The sequence below is a fragment of the Trichosurus vulpecula genome, chromosome 7 (assembly GCF_011100635.1).
Source record: "Trichosurus vulpecula isolate mTriVul1 chromosome 7, mTriVul1.pri, whole genome shotgun sequence".
NCBI lineage: Eukaryota > Metazoa > Chordata > Mammalia > Diprotodontia > Phalangeridae > Trichosurus > Trichosurus vulpecula.
The window spans coordinates 265,573,599-265,587,514 of NC_050579.1; the positions used below are offsets into that span (position 1 = coordinate 265,573,599).

A 13,916-nucleotide genomic window follows, 5' to 3' on the forward strand; every position below is an offset into this window, starting at 1 on the left:
TAGCATGTTGACATTGTTGTGCTCTTCTGAGATTCTGTCTTGGTCTTCCCTGTGACCATAATAATTTTCTACAGTCATTCTTTTTTGTTGTTTTCTGGTCATCCTTGCCCCACCTTGTTTTGGCCTTTTCCCTTTCTTTTTAATTTGAGCTCTGCTCCCAGGATGGAAGGAGTTCTGTCTCAGGCTTCTTGTGCCAGTGGCTACAGCACTGGCTGCTAACCTGATGTTGCACAAATTTTGCCCTGAGGCCCATGGAGGACCCTTTTATCTGGTCCTGAACTACAGGGAAACCGTGGGAGTTGGCTGTAGCTGCTGGAGGTCATAGGGGTCTGGACTAATTGCCCAATTCACTTAACCTCTATTTGCCCTAGTTTCCTCAACTCTAAAAAGGGGATAATAAATCCACCTCCCAAGGTTGTTGTGAGGATGAAATAAGATATTTGTAAAGTGTCTGGTCTTTGAATAAACATTATATAAATGTTAGTTATAATTATTATTAAACCAAGACTATATCATAATCCCAACTAGCTGTCTTGAAATCACATAGCTTTGCTCTCAAAGGGAACTGACTGAGAGAATATGGATGGCTTGATAGAACTACTAGAAAATGTATGCCCTAAGTCAAAATACATGCCTTACTGATGTTGAACTCACATCATCATGTGGTTTTCCAGCTGGAAGTAGCATTAAAGATCATCTAATACAACTTCCTCAATTTACAAATGATGAAACTGAGTCATAGTGAGGTTGAGTGGCTTGCCCAAATTTGATTTGAAACTTTGATTTGAATCCAGGTCTTCACAATCCAAATTGAGTGCATAACTATTAGATAACTATTAGACCAAACTTTCTTTATAATTAGTTCTAAATAGTGCAAATCATTTTAAATGAACCATTAGAATGTGGTCATACTCCTCTGTCTAGAATACTTTTACTAGATGTCGCAAATTCCTGAGAGGTAGTTAGAAACTAAGAACACAGCTTAAGTGGAAATGAAAGAATAAAGCTTAATGAAGGTCTGGATGTTGTAGTGGAAATCCTGAGGTCACAGTAGTGATGCATCTCAGTCTTTCACAGAAGACGTTTCCTTCCAAAGGCTTTCTTAAAAGCAAACTTCACTTCCTTATTCCTCAGTGTGTAGATCAATGGGTTTAATACTGGAGTGACAGCAAAATACATTATAGCAACTATCCGATCTTGGGCCATGGAGCTGCCAGAAGTAGGACGGATGTAGGTGAAACCCACAGGTCCATAGAAGAGACAGACCACCATGAAGTGAGAGGCACATGTGGACAGAGCCTTCTGGAGCATGTTGCAGGACTGGCTCTTAAAAAGGAGAAAACCAATAATGTAGAAGTATGAGAGGAGGGTCAGGAAGAAGGCTCCCATGGAAATGCTGCCAGTGACAACAGAAAGAAGCCACTGGTTGAGCACTGTATTTCCACAGGCCAATTCCAGGAGAGGTTTAACATCACAGAAGAAATGGCTGAGTTGATGGGACTGGCAGAAGTTTAATTGTGAAGTCATGATTGAATGCATCAAGGCATAAAAGAAGCTGATAACCCAGGCAAGGGTAGCCAACTGAAGACATACTTGGTGCTTCATAACAACCAAGTAGCGCAGTGGGTTGCAGATGGCCACAAAACGGTCAAAAGCCATGATAGCCAGCAAAATGGCTTCTGTGCTGCCAAGAAAATGGAAGAAATGGAGCTGGGTGATACAGCCCAGAAATGAGATGGCCTTGTGGGTGGAGAAGAAGTTCTCTAACACCTTGGGCATTGTCACTGTGGAGTAGCAGATATCGATACAGGAGAGATTGCCCAGGAAGAAATACATGGGAGAGTGGAGACGTGGCTCAGAAATGATAATCATCACAATGGCACCATTCCCAGCTAAACTGATGAGGTAGAGAGTGAGGAAGATTACAAACAAAATAGCTTGCAGCTCCTGAGTATTGGTCAGGCCCAGCAGGAGAAATTCAGTCACTATAGTTTCATTCTAGGGAAAAAACAAAATATAACAATTTTACCTATTTTGATAAGCATTGATGTGTGTTCAGGTTCACACAGAACAAAGTCATAATCAAAGAGATCATAGAATCAAGTTGTATGTGTGTAGAGCTCCATAACATTCAATTCATTTACCCATTAAAATAATCAAGAAAGAAGCATCTCTAGAATGACTATACTTTTGCAAAAAGAAAGCTTTATGTAGCATGAAGGATGATTGATTATAACTGGCCTACTTTACCGACATCCACACAAAGTCAACAGAGCTCAAGTAAGGCTGTTAGAACATTGAGTGGACTCCCTTGTGTTGAATTTATAGGAGGATATGGACAAGAGGTGTATAGCGTAGGCAGATAAGAATGGGTTACAATTTGCCTCATTGGAAGAAATATCTATAATGAGTACAAGGAGTAGCTATGCCTATTGTAAAGTACCTTATACCATTCATGTGGATACATGGACACCTATTCACTCTGTGGACTGGCTCATTCATTCCACCCTACCGTCATAGTGGCAAGTCTAGTTTCACAGAGGACCAGCACCATGTGGTTCTGCTCAAATTTTCTATGCCAAAGGTAACCCTACTGTGAAGAAATACAATCTCCCTACTCACCTCTTTACCTTTTGAGCCCCCACCAATGTATTTTCATTTGCACTCACCAGGCATTCACAAGAATATCTTAAACTCTTATACATAACCATTTATTTAGAAATAATGAAAAAATGATAATAACACAAGTACTCAGATAATAATGCAAATACAGAAATAACAAACAATCTACACATAAATTTGTGTCACGCTCTCCCAAGGCACTCAATATCTATGAGGAAAACTGATCACATGCTTACAGAAATCTTTCAAGAAAACACATGAGTATGTTAAAGGGAAAATAAATTAAGTGCTATGAAATTTTACTTGCATACAATGTGACTCTATGTGTTTAGAATAACTTGCAGCTATGGACTGCAGATGTCACTGTTCCATTCAAAAGCTACATGTTTTCCTACTGATCATCACTACTATACAGCCAGAAAAATCCTCTTCTCTTCACATAATGTTGTAACATTTACAAGCTCTTTCAACTTTCAGTCAACCATTTGAGGGCATTTAGGTGCCAAACTATTCATTTGGATACAGGCTCTCTTTAAGCCAAAGAACCACAAAATTCGTTAGGCTGTCTTTGTCCAGTCAGTTCTTAACTTACCACTATGCTGTGCTTAGCATATAGCAAACTGCTTATAGCAAACACACTACAGCATTCTTAAGTTGGCTCTCTAGGCAAGGGAAAGGAACATAACCAGCTCTTCACTCACCAGGATTTTACATCATCTAATTAGATCTCAGCATTTCTTCTTATACAGAAATTGCATAACTCGCAGTTGTTGGGTTTTTTATTCCCTGTCTGCCTTTCCATTTCACAACAAAGCAACAGGCACTTCCAAAAGGTTTCATCTCTCTTAAGCAATACCCTAGGTGGAAATGAAGAGTAATACCTAGAACTGAAGTAATTCTTCAATGGGGTTGAGTTTCTCTCCACCCAATCAGAAATCACTTTGCTAGTCTTCTGTCAATTGATTATTGTAGTTGCCACTTCTGCAGTCAGACAAAGCTGCTTTTAACCCCTCTCTGTCTCTTTGATCTTCACTTGCCAAGTTCTTTATTCTTTAGCCTCAACTTCCTAACATTTTTCAATGGCTAAAAACAAAACCTCTCAGTACTCAAAGACCCATCCTTCATCTAATTGATTTCCCCTACAAAATCAACAGGACATTTTAATCATCACTCTGGCTCCAAATAATTATATGATTTCCAAGGTTTTTTGGTTTTGCCTTCTCAAATCTAAATGAAACAAGAGACTCTTAAGTTCAGAACATGGTCCAAAATCTCATTTTGTGTCCCAAAAATAATTTTTCTTTGTATTCATTTTCTTGAGTTTTTAATGAATAAAAAGTTCTTTCTCAGACATCCTTAAAGCATCAAAATGTTTACACACCAATGAGGCATCATCCTATATCTTTCCTGCAATGAGTTTATAATATAACATTTATAACATAACACAACATGTATGCTATAGTTCATTTTCCATCCAAAAATTTTCATCTCATTTGAAAACTGTGTTCTCTCATAAACATATTTGAATACTTTTTATTAAACTAAAGTTATTTTCCTATTCACTTTTGACATGAAATGCTGATTTATGATAGAAGCAATACCTTGCATCTATTAGCATTTGCTAGAATGTCTTATATTGTACAAAAATAGTTTTTCTTTCTTTTTCATCACTAACATGTTCCAAAACAAAAGTCAGTACCTTCTATGTTAATAATGATAACTTTATGAATTATTGGAATATTGGGGGTGTGTTACCCTTGAAATAATGACTCCCCTCTTTTTGAAGTAATAGTGTATTGTATTTAAAAGAGCACTGAATGAAGGAAATGAGGGATAGAACACAAAGTTTCTACCTAATAGCTGTGAGAAGTCATGTCATCACTGTCACCAATATCATCACCTCAATTTACAATTAGCATTTTAAGGTTAGGTGCTTTCCTCAGAATAACCCAGTGAGAGATAATAATCCTTATTTCACAGAAGGGGAAACTAAGACTCAGAGAGGTGAAGTAACTGGATACGGACATGAAGCTAATAAGTGTCAGAGATGGGATTCGCACTTTGTTCTTCAGACTCCAAGCCAGTTATCTAGGAACAAGAGGATGGACTGTAAGATTTCTTTACATCCTTTCAAGATCTATTGAAATTAAGTCACTTTGACAAAGTTTTACCATGTGAAAACAATGTGCTAGTATCAAAGATAGATAAAAAGGTTTTTTTAACTGCCCCTTTCCTCAAGGAGTTTTCAATCAAGTAAGAAATGGGAAAAAGGATCCCAATTGGTAATGTACACCAGTTCAGCCACAGAAACAAAATTCAGTATAAGAAACAAATACACAAGGAAGTGTTAAGTGAGGCTAGAAGAAGAAAAGATCATTTCTGTTGTGGCTTTTAAAATACACACACATGCATATGCCTTACATATGTGTGCTTTCTTTTTCATGTCTACTGCATGAAGGTTTGGTGTTAGAGCTAAGCAGTGACTGGCATGCAGAAAAAAGGAAAGATGACATACCAAGCAGGAGCTAACCTTAGACTTCTGGAAAGATGGATCACTGAGAGGTCAGGTATAAGCTCAGTTAGCCTTTATCACCTCAAAACAGCAAGAAATAAAACAAATAAATTGAAAAAATCACACAAAGGGAAAACAGTCCCTACCAGAAGAATCACAGATTCAAGGTTAAAGAAATAAGAGAGAAAAAAGAGGCTCGAATACAAGGAGACACTTCCAGATAAGTAGTAGCTGTATAATTGATGTCACATTTCTTGCCTCCACATTGTATGGAGGGATGGTGGAAGGGAGAGAATTCAGAACTCAAAAAAAATTTAACATTAAAGATATATAAATAATGATTTTTTCAAAAAATAAAGACAAAAATAAAAAGAAGAGGAAAAGTAATCTGCAAAATATATTAGTATATCGATAATAGATCAACCTGGGATAAGCATGAAGTAAGGTACGTAGGGCAACTATTATTATCCCTATTTATAGATAAGAGAACTAAAACTGGGAAAGGTTAAATAATTTGTCCAGGGTCACACAGCTAGTAATTTTCTGAATCAACACTGATATTCAGGTAACCCAGTCAGTCAATAAACATTCCTGAAGTTTCTACTACATGGCAGGAGCTGTGCTAATTTGGGACTTGAAGAAAGCCAGGGGAGGCAGCAGGTAGAGATGAGGAGGGGGTGGGGGAGAGCTAGAGAAAATGCCAGAGTCAAGAGTCTTATTCATAGAACAGGAAGGAGGCCAGTGGCACTGGGTCAAAGAGAACATGGTGGGTAGTAAGATATAAGAAGACTGGAAAGATTTGAGGGTGGAGATAGAATACAAAGGGTTGTGAATGCAAAATAGAAGTGATAGGGAGCCACTGGAGGTTATTTGGCAGGATATGGTCATACCTGCTCCTTAGAAATGGATAGAATGGTCAACCTGGAGACAGTAGACCTGAGTTCAAATCCTTCTCTCAGGTAATCAGTAGCTATGCAATCATAGCTAGGTCACATAATGTCTCAGGCCCTCGTTGGCTCATTTGCACATTTAGATGCTGACATTCACACTACCTACCCCCCAGGGTTATGGTGAGCATTTTGCAAACATTAAATACTCTATGAATTATTTTGCACCTCTTTTGAACATTGCACAGATGATGCTTCTTAAAGCCAGCTAGTCCAGAGCCAAACACCTGAGGAAGCCATCAAATAAGTAAAGAATGAATACAAAAGTGTTTTACAGATGTAAAGCTTTCACTATGAAGTTTAAGCAGATGTCCAGATGCCAGCAATGAATAACTACTGAGACTTTAGCTTTGAGGAGGAATTTCTTCTGCTCAAGCAGAGTAAATTATTATTGTTGGTATTGTTTCCGTCATGTCCACTTCCTCATGACCCCATCTGGGATTTTCTTGGCAAAGAAACTGGAGTGGTTTGCCATTTCCTTCTCCTCCAGCTCATTTTACAGATAGGAAAACTGAGGCAAGCAGGGTAAAGTCACTTGCCTGGGGTCACAGAGCTAGTAAGTGTTTGAGGGTCGAATTTGAACTCAGGTTTTCCTGACTCCAGGCCCAAGGCACTCCCACTGTACCACCTAGCTGCTCCCAAGAAGCATAAATAGTTTTAGACATTCAAAGTGGGCAGGAACAGATTTTCTACTAAACACATGAGGCTTATACAGAGCCTGTTGCAGAGTGAGTGCCTAATAAATGCTTGTCGCTTTGTTTCCTTTCTCAAGAACTCTATCGCTTTTTAGTTTGACTAGCTGGAAGTACTTTCCAAAGCTAAAATAATTGTGGCTGTCTCGGAATACAGCAGCACAAAAGGAGAGAGTAATCAGAATTGTGTTCTGACTTTACAGCTGGACGAAAGCAAGAATAAAGCCCTAGACAGACAGAGGAAACTAGAATTTTAGAGCTGGAAAGGTCAAACGCTTTTTTAAAAGTGTATTTGCCAACACTCTGGTAGATAAGGTGATTGGGGGAAAAGGGTAAAATCAGCAGCACATGAGCAAAACTTCATACTGCTTTTATTTTTGTTTATTTAGCAACATAGCAAATTCATTACTTTCTTATTTTCCATCACTTTTAAAAATAATTCTATCATTTTCCCATTCTTTTTCATTTCTGATCATTCTTTCATCCACGTTTTCAGTCAATTTTATTTTCTCAGGAGCCAAGAAAGAGAAGAATTTTTTTTTAATTTCATAACTCATAATAGTTGACTATGCAATATAAGCCAAACTCAAAATCAAATCTACACATAAAATTACTGACTGTCTCCTGCTTGCTACTGCAAAAAAAAAAAATTGAGAAAGGAGGCATGCAAGACACTTTGTGGGGCAGCTAGGTGACTCAGTAGGTAAAGTATCCCACCTGGAATCAGGAACACATGAGTTCAAATCCAACCTCAGATACTAATTAGCTGTGGGACCCTGGGCAAATCACTTACTCATGTTTGCCTCAGTTTCCTCATTTGTAAAAATGAGCTGGAGAAGGGAATGGCAAACCATTCTAGTATCTCTACCAAGAAAACCCCAAATGGGGTCACAAAGAGTTAGACATAACTGAAGGGAATGAATAAGAACAACAAAAAGACCCTTTGTAGTAATGTCAAAGGAAGGAAATGCTTATTTAAAGTTCCTAAAGTTACTTTTCCTCCTTGCTTTCATGCTTTACCTTAGCCTCAAGTTTGACACATACAATACAATAGCAATTTTAAGGGCAGAGGGAGTAGAGAGGGAGGGCTGGCCATGTTTGCCTATTTGTGACTATTTGGCATGTGGCCATCACGGGAAAGAAGGACATGCTGAGATGCCAACTTCTTTTTTGAAAGCTTGATCCCTGCTGGGGATGTGAAGGCTAGGCTTGTTCCTAATGAGTAGAGGAAGCACACTTTAGTGAAAAGGTTCTTAACCTTTTTTGTGTCATGGACACTTTGAGGAGTGTGGTAAAGCCTATGGAACCTTTCTCAGACTACTATTTTTAAATGCATAAAATGAAATACTAAGGATATTGTGGTGAGCCAGCTATATCCTCTTTAGGCCTCTTAGACGTCTGCAAGGCAGGGTCAATTGAGAATGGGTCTATGCACGGCAAGGCCAGTTTTAGGATAAGAAGACTTTGCAAAGAAAACCCCCCTTAGTAGCTGCCCATATGGGAGATGACAGAAATGTTTTAGTCTGTTTATCTATATGGGAGAGAACATAAATGTTTCAATTTGGTTAGCCTTGAGGAAAAATAGTGTCTTGCTCCCAGGAACAAGGAGATTAAAAACTTGACCAGTGCTTTATTGTACTCTTCTTTGAAGTCTGGATGACTCAGCAATTAACCTGTATAAAATACTGTCAGTAACTCCATTAAAATCAATCTATAGCCTGACTATATGACTCACCTAGCCCCATGTCTTTGTCTTTTTGTGTCAATTACTTTATCATATATTCAAGCCACTGTGGGCACAGAATATGAAATGCAGTTATCAAAAAGTTAAGATTCTCTACTCTAGGTTAAACACTACCTGGGGCTGGGGCAGGGGCTGGGGCAGGGGCTGGGGCTAGGGCTGTGGCTGGGGCAGGGCCCAGGGAGGGGGCTGGGACAGGGGCTGGGGCAAGGCCTGGGGCTGGGGCTGGGACTGGGGCCAGGCAGAAGAGGAGATTATCTGAGGTAGGGCTGAAGGATACTGAGCAAGTGACCTTTGAGATGGTGCTGTTGGTACCCTCTAAATCTTGTACCCTGGGGAAAAAGACCAGTAGCCCCAAACTAATCATTCCTATTTATTACTTCTAATAAGGTTTTCTTCTTATACTTGTCAAATGCAGTATGTACACTAGCTTTTATTTTTGGCCTGGATCTGGGATTTCATTGTTGTCGGTAATACACTAGGACACAGCCACTGAAGAAATCACCTTGACCAATGTAGTTCTGAAACTGGTCTGCCACTTAGTGTCTTAGAGAGTGGCGTGGAGCAGAGTAACTTTAAATGGCATGCCTCTTACACAGCCAGTGTGTGTCAGAGTCAGAACTTGAACCCAGGTCTTTCTGACCCCAAGACCTGCTCTCTATCTAATATGCTACTGTGCTTCTTCCTAAGTTCTGATGTAAACATGTCATCTCCCTGATAAGCTCCTTGAGAGAAGAGACTGATTTTTCCTTTGTTTTTTGCTTCTCCTATACTTAGCACATTGCTTAAGAGTAGGAGGCACTATATAAACTCTGACTGATTGACATGTGCTGACTTTAAAAAATAACCAGTTATAGGATTTAGCCATAGAGGGGAATTTAGAGATCAACCCTCTCCTTTTAGAGTTGAGGACTCTGAGACTCTAGAAGATTAAGTAACCTGCCATTTCATGTGGTAAGTAGACTTATCACTAAGGTCATGCAAATAGTAAGGAAAAACTAAAATTTGAACCTAGTTCTTTTTCTTAAAAATCCTAAACGTTAAATCATAGGGTATAAAATCATAGGATCATCACCTCTTCCTTTTACGTATAAAGAAACTGAGACCTAGAACAGTTAAGTGACTTGCCTAAAGACACCAGTGAATTAATGTCAGAGTGAGGACTGGAATCCAAGCCTTCTTCAGTGCCCTTCCCTTGCATGCTGTGACTTCTACTGTGTGGTCACCCTTATAACGTAAGGAGGCTTGTCTCCAAAAGACTACAATTCTTCAACAAGGCTTAACTTTAATCAGTTCTTGCTGCTCTAAGTCAGAAACAAACTTACTTTTTCATTGTCCCAATCAATAGTTTCACCCTTCATGGTCTGAGAAGTTTCTGCAAAGCAAGAGGAGCAACAAACAGTAGGGCAAGAATGGAAATTCTAATATCGTCTTTATGAATTAGACTTCTCTCACAGCTGCCTTTATATCCAAGTTATAATACGGAAAAAAGAACTAGTGAATTCTCCATGTGTGCTTGTGTGATCACACACACACACACACACACACACACACACACACACTTTGAACACATACACTTTGTAGTTTAGATTTATGTTGTGTACATGGAAAAGAAAAGATTCCAATCTTTCACTGGCCAGCATTGGGCTCCTTCATTCTGTCCCTTTGTGAATCCATCACTAAGGAGATTCCCAAAATACTGTTATTCACCTCTTTCTAATGACTCTTCTTACCCCTTCTCTGCTGCCATCTAAATCTAGTTGGATTCACTCTCTTTCATTCCATGCATACCTGCAAATGGTGATAAATCTTTGGCTCCATAAGGGAAATCAAAGAACCAGAGTCCAGAAGCAGTTCTCTGAGACAATTTGAACAAGAATGTGCCTTATATTCATCTCCATTCTACCTGTCCTGGTTTATGAATAAAACCCAAGTCTTTCCATGAACCTCTATGGAGATATCACAGACAGAGGTATCCTGGGATCTTCTCCCCAAAGCCCTAGTCCCTCCATCTCCCTTTCCCCTTAGTTAAGAATTTCTTCACCCCTCTGTTTTCCTGGTTGATGGCCACAAAGTTCTGCCCCAAATACCATAGGAAGGAAGATGAAAAAGTAAAACGACAAAGATCCTGCCCTCAGGATGATTATAATCTAGTTGGAGAGATAATGTGGGAAACTCCTTTTTAGAAACCTGACAACTGATTGAAAAATAGAGTGTACATTGAGTTCAAAAGAACCATGGGGTAGTCTGAGAGAACACAAAAAACATAATTGATATGAGGGGTGTGGGTTTTATTCATCAACTTTTGAGGCTAACTTTTGGTGTAAATTATTAGCATTAGCCACATAATTATGCCTACTGATAGCTATATGCTGGAGCTGCCAGCATGATTACTAGTTGGGGCAGCTAAGTGGCACAGTGAGTAGAGCACCGGGCCTGAAGTCAGGAGGCCCTGAGCTCAAATCTGTCTTCAGACACTTGACACACTTACTAACTGTGTGACCTTGGGCAAGTCACTTAACCCCAATTGCCCTGCCTTCCTCCCTCCAAAAACAAAAAAGATGATTACTAGTAGTATTAAGAGAAATCTTCAACTAAATTCCAAACCTAATGAGTTACCATGGTGTGGAAGTTTCTGAAGGCTATATCAAGACTGCACAAGTGGTAGAAACTCCTACCAAACTGGAAAGACTCTTAGTAAGGGCCCAGAGACAAGATGTATATCTGTCACCTGAGGACAACCATAGCTAAGTATTACCTGAACGTTGGTCACCCAGTTGATGATCATGGCAACCCATGAAGAACCATCCATTACATCATAGACTGAGAGGTGCATTGGCAGAGGAAGTGTCTACAATACTTTAATTCACCAGACATTTAATAAACACCTAGAATATTTCAGGCATTGTGATTAGATGAAAGAGGCAAAAAGGAAACAGTCCCCACCCTCGAGGAGTTTTTAGTCAACTGAGAGTAAGGTTAGAGGGGGGTGAATGTAAAAATATTCATAAATAAATGTTATATGTTATACCTGTGTCTACTAATTATATTATGTTTTTATATATTATATATCATATGATATATTGTTAAATATACATATATAATTGAAACACCAGTGTTGTTCCACTCTTTCCTATGAGCAATGCCAAGTTCAAATACACTGAACTTTCATGATACTAACAATTCCTCGTTTTGTAGTATCTAAATTTTTATAAAGGACTATTATATTTACAAAAACAGCTAAGTGATGCAATATAGAGAGCACCGAACCTGAAGTCAGGAGGACTCACATTCAAATCCAGCCTCAGACACTTACTAACTGTATCACCTGGGCAAGTCACTTAATCCTGTTTGCCTCATTTTTCTCATCTGCAAAATGAGCTGGAAAAGGAACTGGCAAACTACTCTAGTATCTTTGCAAAGAAAACCCCAAATGGGGTCATGAAGAGTCAGACACAACTGAAACAAATGGACAACAACAAATTATATTTAACAGTCTTGATACCGCATTTGACTAAATATGCCAAAAACTATGACACAGCCTGCCCATAATGGCATAAAAATTCTACCCTTTTCCATGCAGCAGGATTTAACTTAATGAATGGTACACTGATGATATGCCCCTACTACAAAAATATACACAAATTGAAAAATGAACGACATAGTATTTATTACAACTGGGTCCCCAGAGCTGTTAACTGCCATGTGGCTATTATCAACACTTTGTATACTATGTTACTGTCACTAACCTCACTACTATAAATTTCCAGGAAGTCAAAAAATAGTTTCAAGGTCAAAATGGGTACAAGACTTAGACATAAAAGGGGATACTATAAGCAAATTAAAACATCAGGGAATAGTTTACCTGTCAGATCTTTAGGGAATGGAAGAATTTATGACCAAACAAGAGATAGAGAACACTTATGAAATTCAAAATGGAAAATTTGATTAAATTAAATTTAAAAGTTTTTACATAAAGCCAATGCAAATAAGATCAGAAGGGACGCAGAAAGCTGGGAAACAATTTTTACAGCCAATGTCTCTGATGAAGCCCTCATTTCTTTCTTTTTTAGTTTCATCAAGTAGCTGATTTTTATTTTTTTCATATTAATGATTAATTTATTCTTAGTTTTCAACTTTCACTTCCATAAGCTTTTGAGTTTTGAATTTTCTCCTCCTCCCCCCTCCCCAAAACAGCTTGCCGTCTGATACAGACTCTACATATACATATTTATTAACAAATTTTCACACTATTCGTGTTGTGAGGAAGAATTAGAATGAACAGGAGGAACCATAAGACAGAAAACAACAACAACAACAAAAAAGAGAACAAATAGTATACTTCAATCTGCATTCAGAATACGTAATTCTTTCTTTGGACATGGATAGCATTCTCCATCAAGAGTCTCTTGGAGTTGTCTTAGATCCTTGCCTTGCTGAGAAGAGTTAAGTCTATCAAAGTTAGTCATTGCACAATGTGGCTGTTACTGTGTACAATATTCTCTTGGTTCTGCTCAGTATCAGTTCACTCAGTATCAGTTCATAGAAATCTTTCCAGGTTTTTCTGAAATTTGCCTCTTCTTCACTTCTTATGGCACAATAGTATTCCATCACATTCATATACTACAACTCATTCAGCCATTCCCCAGTTGATGGGCATCCCCTCAATTTCCAATTCTTGGTCACCACAAAAAGAGCTGCTATACATACTTTTGAATATGTGGGTCCTTTCTAAATTTCTAAAATATATCGAGGAATGAGTCAAATTTATAAGAACACAAGTCAGTGTGGCAGTACGACAGCTGAGTAGAAGATTGCAAGACCTTCCACTGTCAAGGGGCACCAGGACCAGCTATGCTGACCAGATACATCCTGGGCTGTGGTTGTGAGGGAGAAGTAGCTAGCACACACTTAGTGAATGTGGTGGCAGAGGGGTAGGGACTCTGTGTTGCTGTGGGCACTTGCAGGAGAGCAGAGTTCCAGGGCAAAGGGGACAGCTGAAGTTTGTAGCCACCAAAGGGACCAATGGCAGCAAGAGCGTTTGCAGAACAGCATGGGAGGGGGAGAGGGCTAACCATGGCTGAGGGGTTCAGAGCAGTGTCCCAGGGCAGAGCTGAGAAAATAATGGAAAGAAAGACTCAGATCCTTCTTAGGTACTATTTCCCACACCTCGGGACTAGAACCTGATCATAATAAGCTACTAAAAATAAAATAAAACAAAGGAGAAAGAACACAACTACACTTAGCTATGGGGATAGAGAAGATCTGGGTTCATATTCAGAGGATATTAGTGGAGCTAAAAAAATTCCACTCCTTTTTCAAAGAGAAATATCATATGATTACAAACCCAAAAAGAATTCTTAGAAGAACTTTTTTAAAAGTTTCAGAAATCAAATAAGAGA

General features: G+C 38.8%; 1 protein-coding gene across 1 annotated transcript; it reads right to left on the reverse strand.

Annotated features, from left to right (window-relative positions):
* Positions 1 to 1,071: 1,071 nt before the first annotated feature.
* LOC118857975 (olfactory receptor 12D3-like) lies at positions 1,072 to 2,518 on the reverse strand. The gene is made up of 2 exons (XM_036768421.1): positions 2,513 to 2,518; positions 1,072 to 1,998 (listed from the first exon to the last, which is right to left on the reverse strand). The coding sequence occupies exons 1-2, from the start codon at positions 2,516 to 2,518 to the stop codon at positions 1,072 to 1,074; spliced, it is 933 nt and encodes a 310-aa protein (XP_036624316.1).
* Positions 2,519 to 13,916: the final 11,398 nt, after the last annotated feature.